This window comes from Muscardinus avellanarius (genome assembly GCF_963383645.1).
Source record: "Muscardinus avellanarius genome assembly, chromosome: 12".
In the NCBI taxonomy this organism is placed as follows: domain Eukaryota; kingdom Metazoa; phylum Chordata; class Mammalia; order Rodentia; family Gliridae; genus Muscardinus; species Muscardinus avellanarius.
This window is the reverse complement of record NC_137798.1, coordinates 72,380,249-72,402,953: the sequence shown is the minus strand read 5'-3', so window position 1 is coordinate 72,402,953 and position 22,705 is coordinate 72,380,249. Positions and strand designations below refer to the sequence as shown.

The 22,705-nt window shown below is 46.3% G+C and overlaps 1 protein-coding gene across 1 annotated transcript in view; it reads right to left on the bottom strand.

The window, feature by feature from the left end:
• ARG2 (arginase 2) overlaps window positions 1-20,272 on the bottom strand; it is a gene marked incomplete at its 5' end in the record, with an annotated part of 30,448 nt that extends 10,176 nt beyond the window's left edge. The window contains 3 exons of the mRNA XM_080707616.1: window positions 475-652; window positions 19,200-19,272; window positions 20,162-20,272. Of these exons, the coding sequence (XP_080563742.1) occupies window positions 475-652; window positions 19,200-19,272; window positions 20,162-20,272 (362 nt within the window). The remainder of the gene's footprint in view (window positions 1-474; window positions 653-19,199; window positions 19,273-20,161) is intronic.
• Window positions 20,273-22,705: the final 2,433 nt, after the last annotated feature.

Genomic DNA, 22,705 nt, shown 5'->3' with positions numbered 1-22,705 from the left:
GTTCTCCAAACTAGTCAAATGAGAGCCCTAAGATAACATCTCAAGAAAACATCTCAGAAGTGGGCATGGTGGTGTACACTTGTAATCCCAGTACTTGGGAGTCAGAGACAGGATGAGAAAGGATTGCAGGTTCTTGGCCAGCCTCAACTATGTAGTGAGGTTCTCCACAACTTAGTGAGACCCTGTTTAAAAAAAGGGGGGCCTGGGGACGTAGCTCAGAGGTAGAATGCCTCTGGGTTCAACTCTCAACTCCCAGTACTGCCAAAAGAAAAAGAAAAAAAGAAAAAAGGAAAACCTCTCAGGAGATATGCTGGACCTCTTGTTGAGTCTGCCTGGTGTTGGATATGCATGTCTCTATGCCATACCCTAAATATTCTGTAGGGTATTTTTCTCAGGGTGAGGAAACATTAAGTGACGAGTCCATGGCACCGTGTTCTCCAGCCCTCGCCACCCCCACCCTGGGCTCCAGTTTACCTGTGGTCTCCTCCCACGGTGACGCAGCTGTAGCCACCTGATACTGCTCTACTGACCACCTCGGCCAGTTCCTGGTTGGCCAGGCCCACGGAGCGTGGATTTACTATCAGGTTGTTGTAGAGATCATCTTTGGGCACTGGAGTAAAACTCAAATCTCCAAAATCTTTTAGGCGGCAGCCTAGAAACAAAGAAGGGATGACAAGAACTGCACATGCCAGTCCAACCCTACGAACCTGAGCTGCAAATGAGAACTCATTTAGTATAAACATGATCCTCAAGACGTCCTGTCACAGCACAACGCAAAGCCACCTGGTGATGGGATTCCCTCAGTCCTCCCAGCAAGCCTGTGAACCAGGCCCTGTTATGACTGCCATTTGGACAAAGCTGGGCTTTGGGAAGTGAAAACCAGAGATAGTAACCTACCAGTCACAGAATTGGAAGCAGTTAAACATCAATATCTTGGAATTATAAAGTAGAAGCAAAATAGCAAGAATAACCAACAGGGTTTAAAGAAAAGTACTACTCATTTAGTATAAAAATACATGTGTACAAACTGTAAGATTTTTTATAAAATAAAATATAGGCCGGGCGTGGGCCCTTTGCAGCTCAGTGAGACCCTGTTTCAAAAATTAAAAGACTAGCCGGGCGTGGTGGCACACGCTTGTATTCCCCGTGCTTGGGAGGCAGAGACAGGAGGATCGCGCAGGTCTGAAGCCAGCCTCACTGGGTTAAGAGACCCTGTTTCGAAATAAAGAAATATAAAATAGGTCTGGGAGTGTAGTTTTTTTTCGGTACTGGAGATAGAACCCAGGGGCATTCTACCTCTGAGCTACACCCCCAGCCCTATTTTTTATTCTTTATTTTTAAACAAGGCCTCAGAGTTGCCAAGGGCCTCACTAAGTAGCTGAGGCTGTCTGTGAGCCGCAATCCTCCTGTCTCATCCTCCCGAATGCTGTGGTTACAAGCGTGCACCACCAAGCCTGGCTAACATTGATTTCTTACAAGGTCAAGGAACTACATGGTGAGGGGTGTATGGGGATGAAGCCAGCGATATCCTACTTTCAAGCAGCATGTTCAGCCCTATTTTATTCTATTTTAATTTATATTTATTTATTTTTGCAGTCCTGGGGATGGAACCCAGGGGCATTCTACCTCTGAGCTACACCCCTAGTCCTATTTCTTAGTCTTTTTATTTTTTGAAACAGGGTCTCACTGAGCTGCAAAGGGCCTTGCTAAGTAGCTGAGGCGGTCCGCGAACCGCGATCCTCCCTGAATGCTGGAATTACAAGTGTGTGTCACCATGCCCAGCTCTATTTTATTTTTATTTTGAAGCAGGGTCTCACTAAATTGTGGAGGGCCTCACTAAGTAGCTGAGGCTGGCCATGAGCCTGGATCCTCCTGTCTCAGCCTCCCAAGTACTGGGGTTACAGGTATGTGTACCATGCTCTAGGAACTATCCCAGTGGCTTAACATAATTGTTATTTAAGACTTATATGGAGGAGGGCTAATTGGATGATGTGTGCTTGTATATCCTCTCAAGTCTTGTACTCCAATGTGATTGATATATGACTACAATGCACCAATTTTAAAAATAAATTAATAAAAAAAAGACTTATGACAGTTCTGAGGCACACAGAAGAATGTCTATTCCATAGATGAGGAAATGGAAGCACACTCCTGCCCAAGGTGAGTGCCAGTCCAGATATAACCGGGTGTGGCGGCAGCACAGCCCTCAGGAGGCTGAGGTGGGGGGAACAAAGCCTGAGCAACACAGCAAGATCTGTCTCAATATCAGTAATTAATAAATTAATTAATTAACTTGTTGTGGTATTGGGGATTGAACCCAAGGACATCATTCTACCTCTGAGCTACACCCTCAGCCCTACTTTATTTATTTATTTATTCTTGCGGGTCTGGGGATGGAACCCAGGCACATTCAAACTCTGGGCTACACCCCTGCCCTATTTTTTATTTTTTTATTTTGAAAAAGGGTCTCACTTATGTTGCAGAAGGACTCAGTTGCTGAGGCTGGCCTCAAACCTATGATTCTCCTGCCTCAGCCTCCCAAGTTCCAGGACTACAAGCATGCAACACCACACTGGGCTCAAAATAAAAATTTTTAAAAGGGCTGGACATATAGCTGAGTGTTTAAGCACCTGGGTTCAATCCCCAGCATAACAAAAAAAAAAAAAAAAAAAAAAAAATCAAGATCGAAACTAAGTCATTTGTCTCTGAAGTCTGTATTCTTTACTATGCAGTTTTTCTCCCAAGGAACCCCTTTTGATTTCAGTACATGAAGAACCAGGTGGACATTCTAACTTGGAGTACTTTCCCTTCTATGTGTATGTGTGTCTGTATTACTGGGGACTGAACCCATGGGTCTTCTACCTCTGAGCTACACCCCCAGCCCTTTTTATTTGGAAACCAGGTCTTGCTAAATTGCTGAGACTGACCTTGAAACTGTGATCCTCCTGGCTCAGCCTCCCAAGCACTGGGATTTCAGGTGTGCAACACCATGCCCAGCTCTACCTAGTTTTAAGGTGAAAATCAAACAATCCAGTTCTATCTAAAAGGGATCTGAACTATCAGAGAACACAATGTTATAGATCATAACCTTAGGGCCCTTCTTCTCAAACATGTCCAAGTTTTTAAAGTGACATGGGGGCAGTAACACGCTAGACAAACATACATCTTAATATTTGCACACTGGTTAGATTTGGATTAAGACCAGCACGAAGCCATCATAAATTTTGTGTGTGGGAGTATTTACTGGGGATTGAACTTACGGTGTTCTACCTCTGAGCTACACCCCCAGCCCTATTTTATTTTTTAATTTGAAACAGGGCCTTGTTAAGTTGCTGAGGCTGGCTGGCCTTGTCCTCGGACTTGGGAGGCTGAGACAGAAGGATTGCAGTTTCAAGAACAGCCTCAGCAAGTAGTGAGACACTGTTTCAAAATAAAAAATAGGGCTCCAGGTATACCTCAGAGGTAGAATGCCTCTGAGTTCAATCCTCAGTACCAAAAAAAACAAAACAAAAAATATTGAGCCAGCTTTTTTCTTTAACCCAAACTCAAAACTCAATCCAAAGCCAAACCACCAAAGCACTGGAGGAATATAAAAATTTGACAGGCCATAAAACTAAGGCTAAACATGACCAGGAACATTAGGCCAACCAAGAGAGAGAACAGAAGTGAACCAACCATAAAACCTTATCCCACTCCCAATTAAAAGTAAGATACACCTGCAGCTACAATTCTAAATGTACCCTTGTTTTGGTGCTGAAGAGTGAACCCAGTGGTGCTCTTCCACGGAGCTGTATCCCGAGCCCTTTTTTATTTTTTTATTTTGTGACATGGTCTTCTAAGTTGCCGAGGCTTGCTTTAAACTTGCTGTCCTCCTCCCTCAGCCCTCATAGTAGTTACTGGGATTACGGTTTGCCCAGCTGAAGGTGGCTTTTTAGTTTTCTCCTTAATACCCTCTCTACCAAGAGCACCGAGGCACCCAAAGGACTGGTACAGTAGAACCCAGAGTTGATTTCTAAATGGCTAATAAGGATCCAAAAGAAGAGAAACACATGCCATGCTTGACCACAGATGGTCAGTCTGGTAAGAATGAGAGGTCTGAATTCTGGACAGGCAGTTTGAGGCTGTGGAGAGCATGACTGGAGCCACAGGCCACTGTGAGCGGCAGACACTGGGGGGACCCAGGGGAATCCACCTCTGGGTTACACCCCAGCCCGATTTTTATTTTTATTTTGAAACAGCCTCACTAGGTTAATGAGTCTATTTGCTGAGATTGTCCTTGAACCTGATATCTCCTGTCTCAGCCTCTCAAGTATGGGGACTACAGGTGTGTGCCACCACGCCTGGCTCAGGCTACACTTTGAGAGTAGGGAGGCAAACAGAAAGTTAATTTTTGCTGGGCGTGGTGGCGCACGCTTTTTTGTAATCCCCGCGCTTGGGAGGCGGAGACAGGAGGATCGCGCAGGTTCGAAGCCAGCCTCGCTGGCTTAAGAGACCCAGTTTCCAAATAAAAAAGTATAAAATAGGTCTGGGAGTGTAACCCAGAGGTAGACGGGCTTCCAGGAACCCCAGTACCACCACACACACACAAAAAAAAATTTTTTAAAGAGCAGGATGAACTGAACTGAGTAATATTAAAACTACTAATTTCTCAGAATACAGTGGCAAATTTTTGTAGTACAAATGGCTTAAGAAATTATCTCACTATAATTTTTTTGTGGGGGGGAGTACTGGGGTTCCTTGGAAGTCCTTCTACCTCCAGGGTACACTCCCAGACCTTTATTTTATATTTATATTTGGAAACAGGGTCTCTTAAGCCAGAGCAGCTGGCTTCGAACCTGCACGATCCTCCTGTCTCTGCCTCCTAAGCGCGGGGATTACAAGTGTGCACCACCACGCCCGGCCTCTATAATTTTTAAAGAATCTTAGAGTAATATTGGAAGGAGTATAAGAGGGCTGTCTGCTGGACATGGTGGTGCACGCTTGTAATCCCAGCATTTGGGAGGCAGAGACCAGAGGATCACGGTTCATGGACAGCCTTAGCTACTTGGCGAGACCCTTCGAAACTCAATGAGACCTTGTTTAAAAAAAAAAAAAGAGACAAGTGGGCATGGTAGCTCAGGCTTGTAATGCCTACGCTTGAGAGGTGGAGACAGGAGGATCGTGCAGGTTCGAAGCCAGCCTCTCTGGCTTAAGAGACCCTGTTTTCAAATAAAATATAAAATAGGTCTGGGAGTGTAGCCCAGAGGTAGAGGGGTTCCATCCCCAGTACCACCTAAATAAATAAATAAACATTTAAAATAAAATAAAATACAATAAAGAGACTTGTAATCCCAGAACTTGGAAGGCTGAGACAGGAGGATTATACGAGTTCAAAGCCAGCCTCAGCTATTTAGTGAGGCTCTCAGCAACTTAGTGAGACCCTATTTCAAAATAAAGAATAAAAAATAGGGCAGGGGATGTAGCTCAGAGGTCGAATGTCCCTGAGTTCCATCCCCAGAACTGCAAAATAAATAAATAAATAAACAAATAAATAAATATTTAAATAAATAAAGAGACTTTAAAAAAAAAAAAAAGGGCTGTAGCTCAGAGGTACAATGCCCCGGGCTCTACCCCCAGTACCGAACAAAAAAAAAAAAAAAGAGAGCTGCCTCTTTCTCTGATTCTGTGCTTCAAGTCAATTTATCTGTAAGTCTCCCTCCCCCCACCTCCCCTCCTCCTCTCTTTGTGGTGCTAGGGATTAAACCTAGGACCTCATATATGCTAGGCAAGTGTTCTGCCATAGACCCACATTCCCAGCCCTTTTTAATTTATTTCAAGACAGGTTCTCACTGAATTGTCCAGACTGGCCTTGAACCTGTGATCTTCCTGTCTCAGCCTCCCAAGTAGCTAGGATTATAGAAATGTGCCATAAAGCCACACTCAAAATTTATTAAGAAATAAGAAAGAGCTGGGCGTGGTGGCACACGCTTGTAATCCCAGCATTAGGGAGGTTGAGACAGGAGGATCGCAGTTCACGGACAGCCTCAGCTACTTGGTGAGGTCCTTTGCAACTCAGTGAAATCCTGTTTCAAAATAAAGAGTAAAAAATAGGGCTGGAGGTGTAGCTCAGAGGTAGAATGCCCCTGGGTTCTATCCCCAGTACTGCAAAATAATAATAATAATAATAATTATTATTATTATTATTATTATTATTATTATTATTATTCTGGACTCAGTCATTTGTGTGAAGAGTTTCAGTAAGCAGCAGGTACATCACAAGGAAGGAAGGGAGGGAGGGAGGGAGAAAAGGAGAGAGAAGCAAGCTGGGCACAGTGGCACATGCCTGTATTTCCAGCTTGGGAGAATAAGGCAAGAGGATCAGCCTGGGCAATTTTGTACGACCTTGTCTCTAAATAAAAAAAGGGGCCGGGTGTGGTAGCGCACGCTTGTAATCCCCGCGCTTGGGAGGCAGAGACAGGAGGATCGCGCAGGTTCGAAGCTAGCCCCGCGCGCTGGCTTAGGAGACCCTGTTTCCAAATAAAAATGCAAAAATAGGTCTGGGAGTGTAGCCCGGAGGTAGAAGGGCTTCCAGGAACCCCAGTACCACCAAAAAAATAAATAAATAAAATAAAAAAATAAATTAAAAAAGGCTGGTATAGTTCATTGATGGAGCACTTGCCTAGCATGTGAGAGAGCCAGGCTTCAATCCCCAGTAGTAAAAAAAAAAATTTTTTTAATAAAAATAAGGTGGGCGTGGTGGCTCATGCTTGTAATCCTAGTACTTGGGAGGCTGAGACAGGAGGATCACAAGTTCACAGCCAGCCTCAGCTACTTAGTGAGGCCCTCTGCAGCATAATGAGTCCCTGCTTCAAAATAAAGAAAAACATAGCTCAGAGGTAGAATGCCCCTGGGTTCCATCCCCAGTACTGGAAAAAAAAAATATTGTGGGACAAGATGAGCCTGAAACTTAAAGCAAGATTTTATGTCAAACAAACGTGGAAGCGATCTAAAAGAACTCTTCTTTTTCATTTGCTCTCTGTATGCTGACACAGCCTCTTTGCTTTTCTCTCAAGTGACGGTAATAAAATGCCCTGGATCCTACTGTGCTCCCAGGCCAGGTGGACCTTTGGTCTTGACAGTCCTCTCCAGGGTCCTCTGGAGCGAAGGAGAGCACAGGTGCATCAGCAGGATGATGCAACGGCGGTGAGAAGTCAAAGCAGCCTGCCCTGACCTTCCAGACACCTGTGCACAGCACTGCTCTTTCAGGGCTGGGGAGCGAGTTCCAAGGAAGCTGAGGCTAGGAAAGAAGGAGGTAGAATAACACTGTCTGCTTCCTGCAGCACACTGCACTGGGCACGCTGCGGAGATCTGCCGATCCTCGTCGCACCCTCCGCTGGCCCCGCTGTGCAGGCAGGGGAAGGACGTTCGCAGGGCGAGCAGCTCCATTGGGAGCAACTCTGAACCACTCTGTTAGACTCACAGAGACAGTGTTAGGAGTGAGCAGTTTTTTGACAGCAGAAAGGTCTCCATTCTTCCCTTCACTGGGGCTCCAGGTGCTGCCAAAACTCCCAGCAAGTCAAGAGAGCTGAACCTCAGAGGGCTGACGGAGTCCACCGAGCCACACAGAGCCCCTAGCAGAATGACAGAAGCAGGGGCCTCTTGGCACAGTTTTTTCAGACTTCCCTAAGTAGGAATCTGTGAGCCTCTAACCAAAGAATGGTTCAGAATTGCTCCAAATGGAGCTGCTCGCCTTGCTGAACACCCTTCCCTGCGCCGTGCACGGCGGGGCCAGTGGAGGGTGCACAGGATTTTATGACTTGTCAGGAATTACAAGTCAGTACAGCCCGGAGGAAACAGATATTCTGAAATTACATTTGGTGCTGAGGGCATTAATGGCTTTGAAGTCACAGACTAAACTACTGCACATAAGAGGTTTAGCCCCAAACAAATGGGACTCCTGGTATTTTATTTATTATTTTGTGGTACTGGGGATGTAACCCAGAGGCTTTCTACCTCTGGCCTACATTCCCAGACCTATTTTATATTTCATTTGGAAAAAGGGTCTCACTAAGTTGCTGAGCGCCACACTAAGTAGCTGAGGCTGGCTTCGAACCTGTGTGATCTTCCTGTCTCAGTTTCCTGAATGCTGGGATTACAAGCGTGTGCCACGACATCTAGCCAGACTCTGGTTTTTTGTTTTGTTTTGTTTTGCGGTACTGGGGATGGAACCCAGGGGTATTTGACCTCCAACCTACACCCCAGCCCTAGTTTTTATTCTTTATTTTGAAACAGGGTCTGAGTTGCAAAGGTCCTCACTAAGTAGCTGAGGCTGCCTGCAAACCGCGATCCTCCTGTCTCAGCCTCCCGAGTGCTGGGATGACAAGCGTGCACCACCACACCCGGCTGACTCCTGGTATTTTAAAAAAGGATGCACCAGATATTCTTAGAACCTCAACTATACCTGGAATATCAGCTTATTGAAAACAAGAAGACTAAAAAAAAAATGCCAGGGTTAATTCAGACCAAAATGACCTTTGAAGAGACTGTTATTTAAGTAAACCAATTTGGTTACCACCAATAAATTATAGAGATCTGAATTTTATTTAATGCATTGAACTCAAAAACTGTGTTTTGAGTGAGATATCTAAAAATCAGCTCTTTGCTTTCTAGATCCAGTCTCCAAAAGAAGTTTGATATATTAGGGAAGGAAACCCATGAGACATATTTATTCTAGTTCACCCAAGAACCCAGACTTATTTGTTCTAAAGTCACTCTTCAAAGACTGTGCCTTTCATTTCTGTCTTCTTCCTGTCAATACTCCTTTTGCCTCTGTACCTACCAGATTTTTCTGAGGCAGTAAAGACCACGACTGAGGAAGACAGATAGTGACCCTGGGGATCGGGCCCGTCACTTTGGACACATCCAGATGCCAGACTTATCCTCAGAACCAAATGGTTTAACAGACGCCTTGGTATGAATGTTATGTTTGAGTTAAAATACAAATACAAAACACATTTGAAAACTTAGCTCAATGCTTGCCTAGCATGGATAAGGGCCCTGGGTTCAATCCCCAATAACACACACACACACACACACACACACACACACACACACACACCCTAGCCCAAGATAGTAACTGAGATGACTCCCCACATCAGCTATGTTTCCTGCTAATTAGTCCTCCAGTTACATCTTTGTTTCTTGTCTAAGGAGAACAGCTGGTGTTTCATCTTCTGTAGACAAGCTTAGTAGCATGCCCCTCTGAACCAAACTCACTTGCATCCGCCCTGTAAGCACTCTGGATCAGGGACAGCCAGCTCAGGCTTTCCCAGACGGCTCAGCTGATGACACTGAGGAGCCTGGCTTCAGGGCGAGGGGGGTGAAGGGAGAGTTCCTCAGGCTTTATCAGTCACATAGTCACTGTCTCTCATTCAGAACAAGACTGCTGAGCTCTGAAAACCAAAGACCTGCTACTGCTAACTTAAGGTAGACATTTCAATCTCTCCAGTATCTGGCCAGAGGAAGAGAGAGCAACAGAAGAGACTTCAACAGAAGTGCTGTGTGCTTGTACTCTTCAAGTCCTGCGGCTACAAAGACAAGGTCTGGTGCAGCCTTCCAGAGCTCCGGGCTTGGCACAAGACAGGCTGGCTGTCCAGCCCGGGTCTAACTGCTCAAACAGCGTCAGACCAGAGGAGAGGAGAGCCAAGAGGACTTCTCAGAAGGAGAAGTAGCTGAAGGCCTTGAGGGTGCTAGCCAAGAATAAATGGGGAGAGAGAGTGCTTTCCTTAGGCACATAACGAGCCAGGCTTGGGGGTGCATGCTTGTAATCCCGGTACTTGGGAGGCTGAGACAGGAAGATCACAGGTTCAAAGCCAGCCTTAGCAATTTAACAAGGCTCTTAGCAACTTAATGAGACTCTGTTTCCAAATAAGAAGTAAAATCAGGCTGCGGGTGTAGCTTAGAGGTAGAATGCCTCTGAGTTCCATCCCTAGTGCAAAAAAAAAAAAAAAAAAAAAAAGGCACAGAATACCTTCACCCTACAGAACAACTCACAGTTTCCCCGGGTGAGCCAGGGTGCATCAGGGCTATGGGGAGATGAGGCAGGAGGAGGAGGTGGAGCACAGGCAGGTAGGGCTGCATTTTAACTCTGAAGCTCAATTGGTGGTATGGAGCAGTGTGTAAGAGAACAGGCACATTTCAGCAGCATTAGAGGGGCCTGCGGCACAGAGAAAAGCTCTGCCTCCAGCTTTCTGGCTTTGCTACCAGCTGAGATGGAAGCTGGGAACCAAGCACGGTGACTTGTCCCTGTAGTGCCAGCTACTCAGGAGGCTGAGGTAGGAGGATCACTTGAGCCCAAGAGTTGGAGGCCAGCCTGGGCAACATAGAGTCTCAAAAGACATAAAAAGAGTAATCCCAGAACTTGGGAGGCTGAGACAGGAAGACTGCAGGTTCAAGACCAGCCTCAGTAACTTAGCGAGACCCTCAGCAACTCAGCAAGACCCTGTTTCAAAAATAAAAGCTGAGGTTATAGCTTGGAAGCAGAATGCCCCTGGATTCCATCCTCGGTACCAAGAAAAAAAGACACTAGGGAAGGAAGACAACAGCAAACAAGTTGTTTGGGATATACTGGCATTAACGTGTTAGGGACTATTCTACTAAAAATATGTGGAAATGCAAACAAGTTAGTGGGTCAGTTCCTGGCAGCATCCGATGGCTGATAATAACAATTCTGATGGAAGTGTACAAATACTTATGAAGCATAATTAGGGGGAAAAAAAACCTGTATGTGACCAAGGATCTAGATGCGATTTCCAGGAGACAGAACATGCCAGAGGGCCCTGGTAAAGCGATCTGCAAAGTCCAGAAGGTCTGCAAACAAATTCCTAGATGCTTCTACAAACTATAAGAGGAGCACACACATGCCACACACACACACACACACACACACACACACACACACACACACACAGAGAGAGAGAGAAGGGGCCTATAAAGGCCTTAAAATTTGGTATTGATATGGTCCTTATTTGAATTCCAATCCAAAATGTAAAAGTAAAACACAAAAAGCTCTTAGACAATCAAATGTAAATATTGCCTGATATAAAAACAGAAACTAAAATAAAAAGGCTTAATTCTCTCTGTAGAAAAAAAAGGGAGAGCTGGGTGTGGTGGCACACGCTTGTAATCCCAGCATTTGGGAGGCTGAGACGGGAGGACTGCGGTTTGCGGACAGCCTCAGCTACTTTGGCCCTCCGCAACTTAGTAAGACCTTGTTTCAAAATAAAGAATAAAAAATAGGGCTGGGGATGTAGCTTGGAGGTAGAATGCCCCTGGGTTCAATCTCCAGTACTGAAAAAAAGGCGGGGGGGGGGGTCTCTCCCTTGTGTTTCAGAATTTCTCCCTCTGTTCTTTTCAAATTTATATTTATCTTCTGATGGTCATGGTAGCCTGTGCCTGGAATCGCAGTACTTAGGAGACTGAGATAGGAGGACTGCAGATTTGAGGCCAGCCTCAAAAACTTAGTAAGACCCTGTTTCAAAATTTAGTAAAGGGCCGAGTGTGGTGGTGGACACCTATAATCCTAGTACTTGGGAGGCTGAGACAGGAGGATCACAGGTTCCTGAATAGCCTCAGCTACTTAGTGAGGCCCTCTGCAACTTGGTGAGACCATGTTTTAAAATAATGAATAAAAAATAGGGCTAGGGTTGCAGCTCAGAGGTAGTCCTGGGTTCCATCTCAGTACTGCCAAAAAAAAAAAAAAAATTAGTAAAGGGGTTGGAGTAAGGGTGTAGCTGGGAACTGATTGGATCTTGAGGGCCCTGAGCGCATCAGTGGATTATTCCATTGGTAACTGAATCCACTACTGGGAAACGGGACTAGCTGGAAGAAGGAGATTACTGGAGGCGCACCCTGCAAGGCTCGTCCTCCCCAGTCTTTTACTCTCCTATCCTTTCTCTGCTTACTGGCTGTCAGGAGCTAAGCAGCTTTCTCCCACCAAGATGTTCTACCTCACCTCAGGACCAGAGCCCTGGAGCTGGTCTACCATGAACTGAATCCTCACACTGTGAGCTAAAATAAATACTCCTCTAAGTTGTTCTTTCAGTTATTTTGTTCTTGTCAGTTATAGCAAGTTGAAGTTTGAAAGGGCAGTGTGGAAGCCAGGAAGGCGGCTCTGAAGGAAAACAGTTAAGTGGACAATAGCTAGAGGATTAAGTAAGGCCTAGAGAGGGCAGAGGTGGTCAATTTGCAGACTGAATTTCTGAGAGAACAGGTTAGTGTAGAAAGTTGAGTTGCCAAGGGAGAGAGAGGATAACCACAAGTACTACCCTCTGAAGGCAGAAGGGGATGGGAGGGATGAGGCTGGGAGGATGTGGCTGAGGGTTAGTTTTCTTTTTCTTTTTTGGTGGTACTGGGGTTCCTGGAAGCCCTTCTACCTCCGGGCTACACTCCCAGACCTATTTTTACATTTTTATTTGGAAACAAGGTCTCCTAAGCCAGTGCACGCGGCTGGCTTCGAACCTGCGAGATCCTCCTGTCTCTGCCTCCCAAGCGCGGGGATTACAAGTGTGCGCCACCACGCCCAGCTAGTTTTCTAACGCCTGTTCTTCCCATCAACAGAGATTTTTAACTGCAAGTATGAGATGTGTGTGTGTGTGTGTGTGTGTGTGTGTGTGTGTTGAACGCAGGGCATTCTGCCACTGAGCTACACCCCAGATCTATTTTACTTTTCTGAAAACAGGGTCTTACTAAGTTGTTGAGGGCCTTGAGAAGTTGCTAAGGCTAATCTCAAGCTTGCAATCCTCCTGTCTCAGGCTTCCAACTACTGGGATTATAGGCATGTGCCACCCATTTGAGCATGATCTCTACAGAGCTAGTTAGCACGCTCTGTCTGTCTGTCTGTCTGTCTCTCTCTCTCTCTCTTCTTAATGGGATTAGGGATTGGGGATTAACCCCAGGAGCAATCTACCTCTGAGTTATACCCCAGCCCTATTTTTGTTTTTGTTTTTGCACTGGAGATTGAACTCAAGGGCATTCTACCTCTGAGCTACATCCAAGCCCTATTTTTTTTAATTAAATTTTTTTTTTTTTTTTTTTTTTTTTTGCGGGTCTGGGGGTGGAACCCAGGGGCATTCAACCTCTGAGCTACACCTCCTGCCCTATTTTTTATTCTTTATTTTAAAACTGGGTCTCAATGAGTTGCAGAGGACCTCATTAAGTAGCTGAGGCTGTCCACAAACCGCGATCCTCCAGGTCTCAGCCTCCCAAATGCTGGGATTACAAGTGTGTGCCACCAAGCCTGGCCTTTATTTTTATTTTGAAACAGGTTCTCACTAGGTTAATGAGTCTCACTATTTGCTGAGGCTGTCCTCAAACTTCCTCAGGTACATGTTTTTGTTTTTATTATTTATTTATTTATTTATCTATTTATTTATTTATTGTGGGTCTGGGGGTGGAACCCAGAGACCTTTGAGCTCTGAGCTACAGCCCCTGCCCTATTTTTTTTTTCTTTATTTTGAAACCGGGTCTCATTAAGTTGTGGAGGGCCTCACTAAGTAGCTGAGGCTGTCTGCAAACTGCAATCATCCTGTCTCAGCCTCCCGAATGCTGGGATTACAAATGTGCGCCACCCCGCCTGGCTTATTATCATTATTATTTATTATTTTTTGGTGGTACTGGGGTTCCTGGAAACCTTTCTATCTCCGGGGTACACTCCCAGACATATTTTATATTTTTATTTGTAAACAGGGTCTCTTAAGCCAGAGCGGCTGGCTGGCTTCGAACCTGCGCGATCCTCTTGTCTCCGCCTCCCAAGTGCAGGGATTAGGCTGCACCACCACACCCTGGCTACATGTTTTTATTTTTGAATAGGGCCTCCCTAGATTGCTGATAGCCTGGCTAAGTTGCTGAGGCTGTCTTTGAACCTGTGATCCTCCAGTCTTGGCCTCCCAAGTACTAGGAATGATCTCTTAATAGATTAAATTCACCAGCTTCCCTTGTAACTCGATGTGGCCTTGGAACCAGCTCTAGCCAACAGGACAAGGGATCTTGTCCTTGCAGCAACTGCTGGGAAGGGAGGAGTTCTCTTTACCCCTTCTTCGTTCATCCCATCTTGCTGCCAGAAACAGGCTACAACCATCCAGGACCATTGATAAAGCAGAGGCTTTACTAAGAGCACAAGTTCAGTACCCAGGTCTGAAGGGGCAGAGACACCAAAAGCTCTAGACTACTTTGCTCCAGATGTTTTACTTGAGATTAAACAACTACTTAACACTGATGTTTTAGACTGATGTGTAATCTTATCTACCTAATGCAAGGATTGGGGTCATACTCTGATGAGGTTTAAAGAGTATCTGTGTCAATACAACTCATGTGGGGGATGACAGGGAGAAAGTTAAGAGCTCATCATACCTGGGCTTGAGGAATATGGGTAAAGATCCACAAGAGCTGTCACAGGAAATATGCGAAATACACTAGGTACACATGGGACCTTCAGAAGTTAGAGTTGAAAACCACACCCTTAGCCGGGCCTGGTGGCGCACTCTGTAATCCCAGCATTGTAATCTCAGCATTTGGGAGGCTGAGACTGGAGGATCACGGTTCTTGGACAGCCTCAGCTACTCAGTGAGGCCCTCTGCAACTTTGTGAGACACTTTTTCAAAATAAACAATAAAAAAAAGGGCAGGGGGTATAGCTCAGAGGTCAAATGCCCCTGGATTCCATCCCCAGACCTGCAAAAAAAAAAAAAAAAAAAAACTAACCATACCTTCTGATGGTACCATTCTGAGCTTTTCAGCCACAGAGCTGAAAATCAATCAAGGATTCCAGTTGTAATATCAAGAAATCTTGGGGCTGGGGATACATAGCTCAACAGTAGAGTGTTTGTCTAGTGTGCATGAAGCATTCCCTGGGTTCAATTCTCAGCACCCCCCCCCAAAAAAAAAAAGAAAAAGAAAAAGAAAAAAGAAGAGAGAAATTTGGTTCTCAGCTATCTTGCTAATGGGTGTGGTGGTGCACACCTCTAATCCCAGTACTTAGAAGGCTGAGACAGGAGGATCACAAGTTCAAGGACAGCCTCAGCAAGAAATGAGACTTTCATCAACCTAGTGAGACCCTGTTTCAAAAATAAAAATACAGCCAGGCATGGTGGCACATGTTTGTAATCTCAGTACTTGGGAGGTTGAGACAGAAGGATCATAGGTTCACAGCCATCCTCAACTACCACTTAGTGAGGCCCTCCGCAACTTAGTGAGACCCTGTTTCAAAATAAAGAATAAAAATAGGACTGAGTGTATAGCTCAGAGGTAGAATGCCCCTGGGTTCCATCCCAGTACCACAAAATAAATAAATAAAAATAAAAATAAGCCGGGTGGGGTTGGCGCACACTTGTAATCCCAATACTTGGAAGGCTGAGACAGGAGGATCACAGGTTCCCAACCCCAGCCTCAACTACTTAGTAAGGCCCTCTGCAACTTAGTGAGACCCTGTTTTAAAATAAAGAATAAAAATAGGGCTGGGGGTATAGCTTAGAGGTGGAATGCCTCTGGGTTTCATCCCCACTACCGCAAAAAAAAAAAAAAAAAAAAGAAAAGAAAGACTAGATACTCATCTAAAAAAATAGGAAGTTAAGTGGACGTGATGGCACAGGCTTGTAATCCCAGCCTTCAGGAGGCTGAGACAGGAAGATCACAGGTTCACAGCCATCCTTAGCTACTTAGTGAAGCCCTTTGCAACTCAGTGAGATCCTGTTTCAAAATAAAAGATAAAAATAGGGCTGGAGATGTAGCTCGGAGGTAGAATGCCCCTGGGTTGCCGGGCGTGGTGGTGCACACTTGTAATCCCAGCACTTGGGAGGCAGAGACAGGAGGATCGCGCAGGTTCGAAGCCAGCCGTGCTGGCTTAAGAGACCCTGTTTCCAAAAATAAAAAAGTATAAAATAGGTCTGAGAGTGTAGCCCGGAGGTAGAAGGGCTTCCAGGAACCCCAGTACCACAAAAAAAAAAAAAAAAAAAAAAAAGAATGCCCCAGGGTTCAGTCCCAGTACTGCAAAAATTAAAATTAAAAAAAAAGCAAAGTTTAACTGATGCCCTGGCAATGTGGATAGCCTGCAACATGAGAGCAAAAAACAAGGAGCCAAGAAATTCAGGAAGTTACCTTTCAAAGTCTTCCTTCCCTTGGAATTTGACCCATGCTAATTCGAAGGCCCTAGAAGAGCTTAAGTCATTTTGGTACTATTTAGGAATGGGGCAATAGAACTTTTCACGGTACTTTTCTTCAACATATTCCAGGAGAGTAGCCAGAATGACGAGCTGAAAATCTGCTGAGTGCCACAATCTTATTAATATGCAATGAGATTCTATTTCAGACAGCTGGTGACATGGGGCTACCAATCAGCTACCAGAGAAGGATAAAATGATCTAACTAAAAATATTTGAAAAACATGAAGGGGAAGACAGAATAAACTGCAGCTTTACCAGCACTTTAGGCCGGGAATTGGAAGAGGAAGATAGAGAGGGAATAGTATTGAAAGGAGCAGGGCTTCCCCAGGTCAGAGTGGAAAATTACCAAGAGCAGAGACAGCAAAAGCGGTCTTCAGAGTAGGAGGAGAGACGCTCTTACAAATGCGCCTCTTCCCCTTTCCGGTGCCTGGGCTGGGTTTATGATGGTCTCCTCTGTGTCTGGTCTGGAGTCTCTAAGGCAAACTCTAGAGACAACACAGCATTTTGAGCAATACTTGGTCCAGTTCATCAGATGGGCTGCAGAGATTTATCCAGTATTTAAAAACAGCCATTATCAGAGATTTTTATCTTCAGTGTAAAATGATTCTTTTAAAAGGCAGACTGTGTACAGGCTATTTTAAGAAACAGGAGCTTCATTAATAAGCAGGAATAGAAAGCTCCTCTCATTAGTTACTGTGTGACACATGAGAACACCAGGGCTGGGGATGCAGCTCAGTGGTGGAGCACCTGCCTAGCACGCTCCAGCACGCAGAAAGTGAAAATAAATAACTACCAAATCTTAGCAGTTGATCTTTTACCATTGGTGGTGAACTTGGAGAGTTATTACATTAAGAATGAGAGTCTATTTAGGAGGATGAGGCAGGAGGATTAAGTTCAAGGCCAGCCTGGGCAAATGGGTAAGGCACTGTCTCGAAATAAAGAGTTGGGAATGTAGCTCTGTGGTAGAGGCCCTGGGTTCAATCCCCAGCACTGCAAAAAAAGAGAGCGGCCAGGTATGGGGAACACACCTGCAATCCCAGTACTTGGGAGGCTGAGACAAGAGGACTACAGGTTCACAGCTAGCCTCAACAACTTAGAAAGGCACTTGACAACTTAGTGAGACCACCGTTTCAAAATCAAAAATGAAAATAGAGCTGGGGGTGTAGCTCAAAGGTAGAATGCCTCTGAGTTCAATCCCCAGTGCCACAAAAAGAGACAGAGAAAGAGAGACAGAGACAGACACACAAAGACAAAGAACTAATGATTGAACAGCGAAGAGTTGTGAGTGCTCAATCCAAGTCCACAGGTAGGCTGAGACATATGAAGGCCACTGCGGTGTAGGAGATTTCAGTGACTTCATTATCCCGCATTTGGGGAGGAAATGACTGACCCTGGAGATGGACTCATGACCAGCAGAGATTTCAGAGCAGCAGCGGGGAGGGAATGTGTAGTTCACCCGGGGCCCATGTTCCTAGCTCCAGATCTCCCTGCTGCCACACATTGTACACTTACATGGTCCAAACATGGATGGAGGAAATGGCTTTGTCAAGAGTCTCTGAACAAGCCAGGCGTGGTGGTGCACGCTTGTAATCCCAGCACTTGGGAGGCTGAGACAGGAGGATCGCACAAGTTCAAAGCCAGCCTCAGCTACTTAGTGAGACTCTCAGCAACTTAGTGAGACTCTGTTTCCAAATAAAGTATAAAATAGGTCTGGAATTGTAGCCCAATGGTAGAAAAGCCCCTGGGTTCCACCCCCAATACCATACCAAAAAAAAAAAAAAAAAAAAGTCTCTGAACAGCAGCTAAAGATATTTGGGTTAGCAATAAGGAAGAATGCTTCTAACCATAAAAATATAGCAATTTGGTGTCCTGGAAAAGTTTTCCATTACTATAGAAATGTCAATTATCTTTGGGTCAGATTTACTTCTGGTTCTAAAACCTTAAGGTACTACCCTAATTACAAGATTGCAACTTGTAAGGCTAATTACCCGAGATGCTTATAAAATGCACATATCTGATTCCCATCTCAGACCCAATGAGCCAGACTCTTCCATGGAGAACATGAGAGACAGAGAGAGAGAGAGAGAGAGAGAGAACGAATATGATTGATTGATTGATTGATTGCTTTAGGGAGGGATGTGTGGCACTGGAGTTTGAGCTCAGGGGTGCTTTACCACTGAACTACATCACCAGTACCCCCTTTTTTGTGGTGCTGGGTATTAAACCCAGGGGCATTCCACCTCCAAGCTACACCTCCAGCCCTATTTTTTAATTCTTTATTTTGAAACAGGGTCTCACTAAGTTGCAGAGGGCAAGTAGCTGAGGCTGGCCACAAACCTGGATCCTCCTGTCCCAGCCTCCCAAGTACTAGGATTACAAGCATGTGCCACCACATCCAGCTCCCTTTTTATTTTGTATTGTTTTATCTTGAGACGGAGTCTTAAGTTTCTCAGGCTGGTCTCAAACTTGCAATCTCCCTCCTTCAGCCTCCCCAGTCACCCGCATTACAGACAGGCATGCACCACACCAGACTAAAAAAACAAGTAACCCAGGTGCTTTTCAAAATAAAGTAGGTTTGAAAAACACCGACCTATGTCTTACTTACAGTAAAAGGAAGCCATTAGCCCTAGAGAGGAAATGAACGATTCAAAGAGGGACACTGGCGAGACTGGTGACTCATATGCACCTCCAGACTGGGTTAGGAAAGCTAGGGTTTCAGGAGGAAGGCTGGCTTGCCGGTGGAGCTAGCACCCTCAGCACCGCCTGCAGTCGCTGGCAGCAGGTTCCCAGCCCCTGCACCGCCCTGCCTTCCACACGTTCTCTTTATTACAACTTTCCCTGAAGACTTCTTGGTAGATCTTACACCGCAGATGTAATCCAAAGAATAACAGACATAGTAGACTGTTCCCAAAAGTGCAGCTAACACTGTAGGCCCTGGATATAAGAGATGAGACTCCAAACCTGTTATCAGTTCTACACAGACATCTAAAATCCAGCCACTTACCCAAATTGGAGAGCCTTTTCAGCAAGCCAGCTTCTCTAATAGCAGCTGGACCATATTCCACTCCTTTTCTTTTCTGTGAATCACACAAATTATACAGTTGGATGTGAGAGAAGATTACCAGGAGGGTGGGAAACACTAGTTCACCAAAATGTAGGTTCCTGGACGACTGCTGTGCGAACCTGTCAGCATCAGTCCTTCCATCTATTACTTCCTCCGCTGAGACCTGATCCTTTCATCAAACCTTTTGTACGGAAGGGCGAAACAACTCCACTACCCGAAGCAAATCAGCCATCCGAGGCCCTCATTGTGAGGAGAGCCACAGAGCCTAAGACCCCTGGGGGAGGCGCTGAACCAGGTGCGGATCAGGTGTTTAAAGTGTGTGTGAAGCTGGCTGGAGCCAGAGACCCGGCTTCTCCAGTGGTGAGTAAGCCCCCCACGACTGGGTTTCTTTCATTAAAGAACAAAACACCCGTCCGGTTTTACTGCCACTGGGGAGAACAGCCACTGGGGAGATTTCTTTCCCGGTTAATGCTCTATCTGGCGGAATGGATCCTGGCGCCTTAATCCTCGATCGCTCGCTTCAGCCTCCTCCTCCCCATCGATTATCCACCGGGGATTACGGCCGCTCTCGCCTTCCCCAGCCCCTCCACGGACTCCTCTTCCTCCTTTCCTCCCCTTCATCACCCCAGGCGGGGACCACCGTTGTCGGGGTCTTTCTGGAGGCCGCAGGAACCCGCCCTCTCGCGGCCCACAGCCCGCACCCCTCACTCCCGGCTCCATCCATCCCCTCCTCCTCTCCATCTTGGTCCGGGAAGATCCCACGTGCTCTCCGGGTGCCCAATCGCGGGAAGCCGCCGGCTCCGGCCCTCGTCCATCCCGCATCCTCTGGGGGTCTCCGCCCCGGCGCCCCATCGCCGCCTTCCCCGGGTTCGCGGGATCCCGCCCCGGGTCCCCGCTCTCACCTGTCCCTGAGAGAAAGGGGCGCCTATCACCGCCACGGAGTGGACGGGTTTCTTCGGGACAGAATGCACCTGCGCCCGGAGCAGACGCGAGAGGCCGCTCCTCAAGGGCATGGTCGGCGGCGCGGGGAGGCCGAGGGCAGGCGGCTCCGAGCGGCTGGGCCTCGAGTGAGCGCCGCCGCCGCCGCCGCCGCGCTCACCTACCGCGCGGGCCGCCGCGCCTGACGTCACGGCCCCGCCCCGCCGGCCCCCGGCACACCTCCCCAGGCCCCGCCCCGCGGCGCGCCCCCGTGACGTCACCCGCGGCCGGGCGGCGGCGCCAGGTGCGCGGTGTCGCGAGCGGGCCGCCCGCGCGGAGCTCCGGGGACGCACGCGGCCGCGCCGGGCCTCCACCCTCCGCTCTCCGTCCAACTGCGCGCCCGCAGGGGCTGCTTAACCCCCGGGCTGGCAGGACCCCACGCGATTGGCTACTGGACCAAGCCCGCGTCCAGCCTCGGTCCATCTCAAAGTCCTGGAAACACCCCGCCCTTTGGCTTCCAGGGTTTGGAGATTAGATATAAATTAGAGCTCGGTGGGCTGGGCACGCTAATAAAGAGTAGCTTTGGGTTGAGAGGTTAGGATTTACTAAGCAGAAGCACTAGTTATTAAACAGCTTCGGTGGCTGAGACAGGAGGGTCGCAGGTTCGCGGTCATCCTCAAGAATTCAGGCCCTCTGAGACTTAGACCGTTTCAAAATAAAAGAATAAAATAGGGCCGGGGTGTAGCTCAGAAGTAAAAATCCCCTTGGGTTCCATCTCCAGTTACCACAAAAATTAAATAAATAATATGCAAGCATATTTTAACTCTAAAGTTGAGAGAGGCTAAAGGGCTGAAAATACTTAGCAACTATTTAGGGTTTTAGCAACTAATAACAATATTTTAATAATAACTAAGCCAGGCATGATGGTACACCCTTATCCTTGGGAGGCTGAAACAGGAGGATCAAAGGTTCAAGGCCAGCTTTAGCTACTTGGTGAAGCCCTCTGCAATTTAGTGAGAGAGATCCTGTTTCAAAATAAAGAATAAAAATTGGGCTGGGGTGTAGCTCAGAGGTAGAATGCCCCTGGGTTCAATCTCCAGCACAACAAAAAATATAATAGCTTAAGTTCTAAGAACTTTAAACTTTCAATGATTCCATAAAGTAGGGCCTATGTTACAGATGAGAAAACAGGATCAGAGGAGATAACTTTCCTCAAGTCACATAACTTTCAAATGGCAAAACTCCGCATTTCATGTGTGTTTCCCCCCCCCCCCCCCCCGGGGAGCAGGAAAGACTGGGGATTCAATCTAGGAGCATTCTGCCTCTGGGCTGCATCTCAGCCCTTTTATTTTCATTTATTGTGAGTGTGTGTGTATATATGTGCATGTTACTGGGGATGGAACCAGTAGCATTCCACCTCAGAGACATCCCCAGCCATATGCCATATTTTATTCTTTTTTTTTTTTTATTTTGAAATGGTCTCACTAAGTTACAGAGGGCCTCACTAAATTGCTGAGGCTGACCAGAAACCTGCATTACATTACAGATGTGCACTACTACACTCAGGTATATTTCATGGTTCTTAACCGAGACACTTTGACATGTAGGAATCTAGGCCTTATTCTTATCAAAATAATTTTTACATAAAAATCTGAAGTTTCTTTCACCTGATGCCAATTTACACGCTGCCATCCAAATTAGTCCAGAAGTCTCTATGGCAACACTAACTCCAAAAGTCTTCCATCCTAGGATGTTTGTTTTCAGAGGATACTTGACTCCCCCTGCTGGTTTCTCACAAAGACACCTTTGTGGTCTCAGCAAAATCAGCACCTTAGAGTGGCTCTCTAAGGTCCCAGTTTAGCAGCATAAACATCATCTGGATACTTGCTAGTGTGGAGATTCCTCTCTGGGACTTGGGAGGAAGAAACCTAAAATGAAGGCATGGACAATTGTCTCTTGGACAACTGAACTTTATTCTCTAGGACTAAGTTTTTATACCCTTTTTCAGTTATGCTAAAATCATGACTTCATGAGAAAGAAAACATCAAAGTACAATACAGAATGATTGATACAGAACGTACGTCATGTGCTTACAAAATACAATTATTAAAGAGAAATTACAAGAGCAAGGGGGAACAAAGAGACCTGGTTAAAGATTATTAAAAGTGTGATTGCTGCCAGTTCCCACTCTCACCCGTGGGCCGGGGGCATGAAATTCTGGAAAGACCAGGAGTCACCCAGACTCTCCGCAAGCTTGGCATTTTGCCAAACCACCTTAACTCTCTGGGAACCTTTCGTTCCTCAGGCTTTGCCCATGTCCTCCATCAGCTAGAAAAGCAATTTAATTGGTTCCTATCCCAACATTTACTGCATCAGTGGCTGGCAGCTGGATATCAGTGGCTGAGAATTAGCAAAGGTGTTTTAACAAGCCCTCCAGGTATGGGCTGAGGGTGTGGTCAGGAAGCCCAGTCACTGATCCTCCCTCACACGTAATTCCTTAGAAAATTTCTAAGCTACCTTGGAGATTT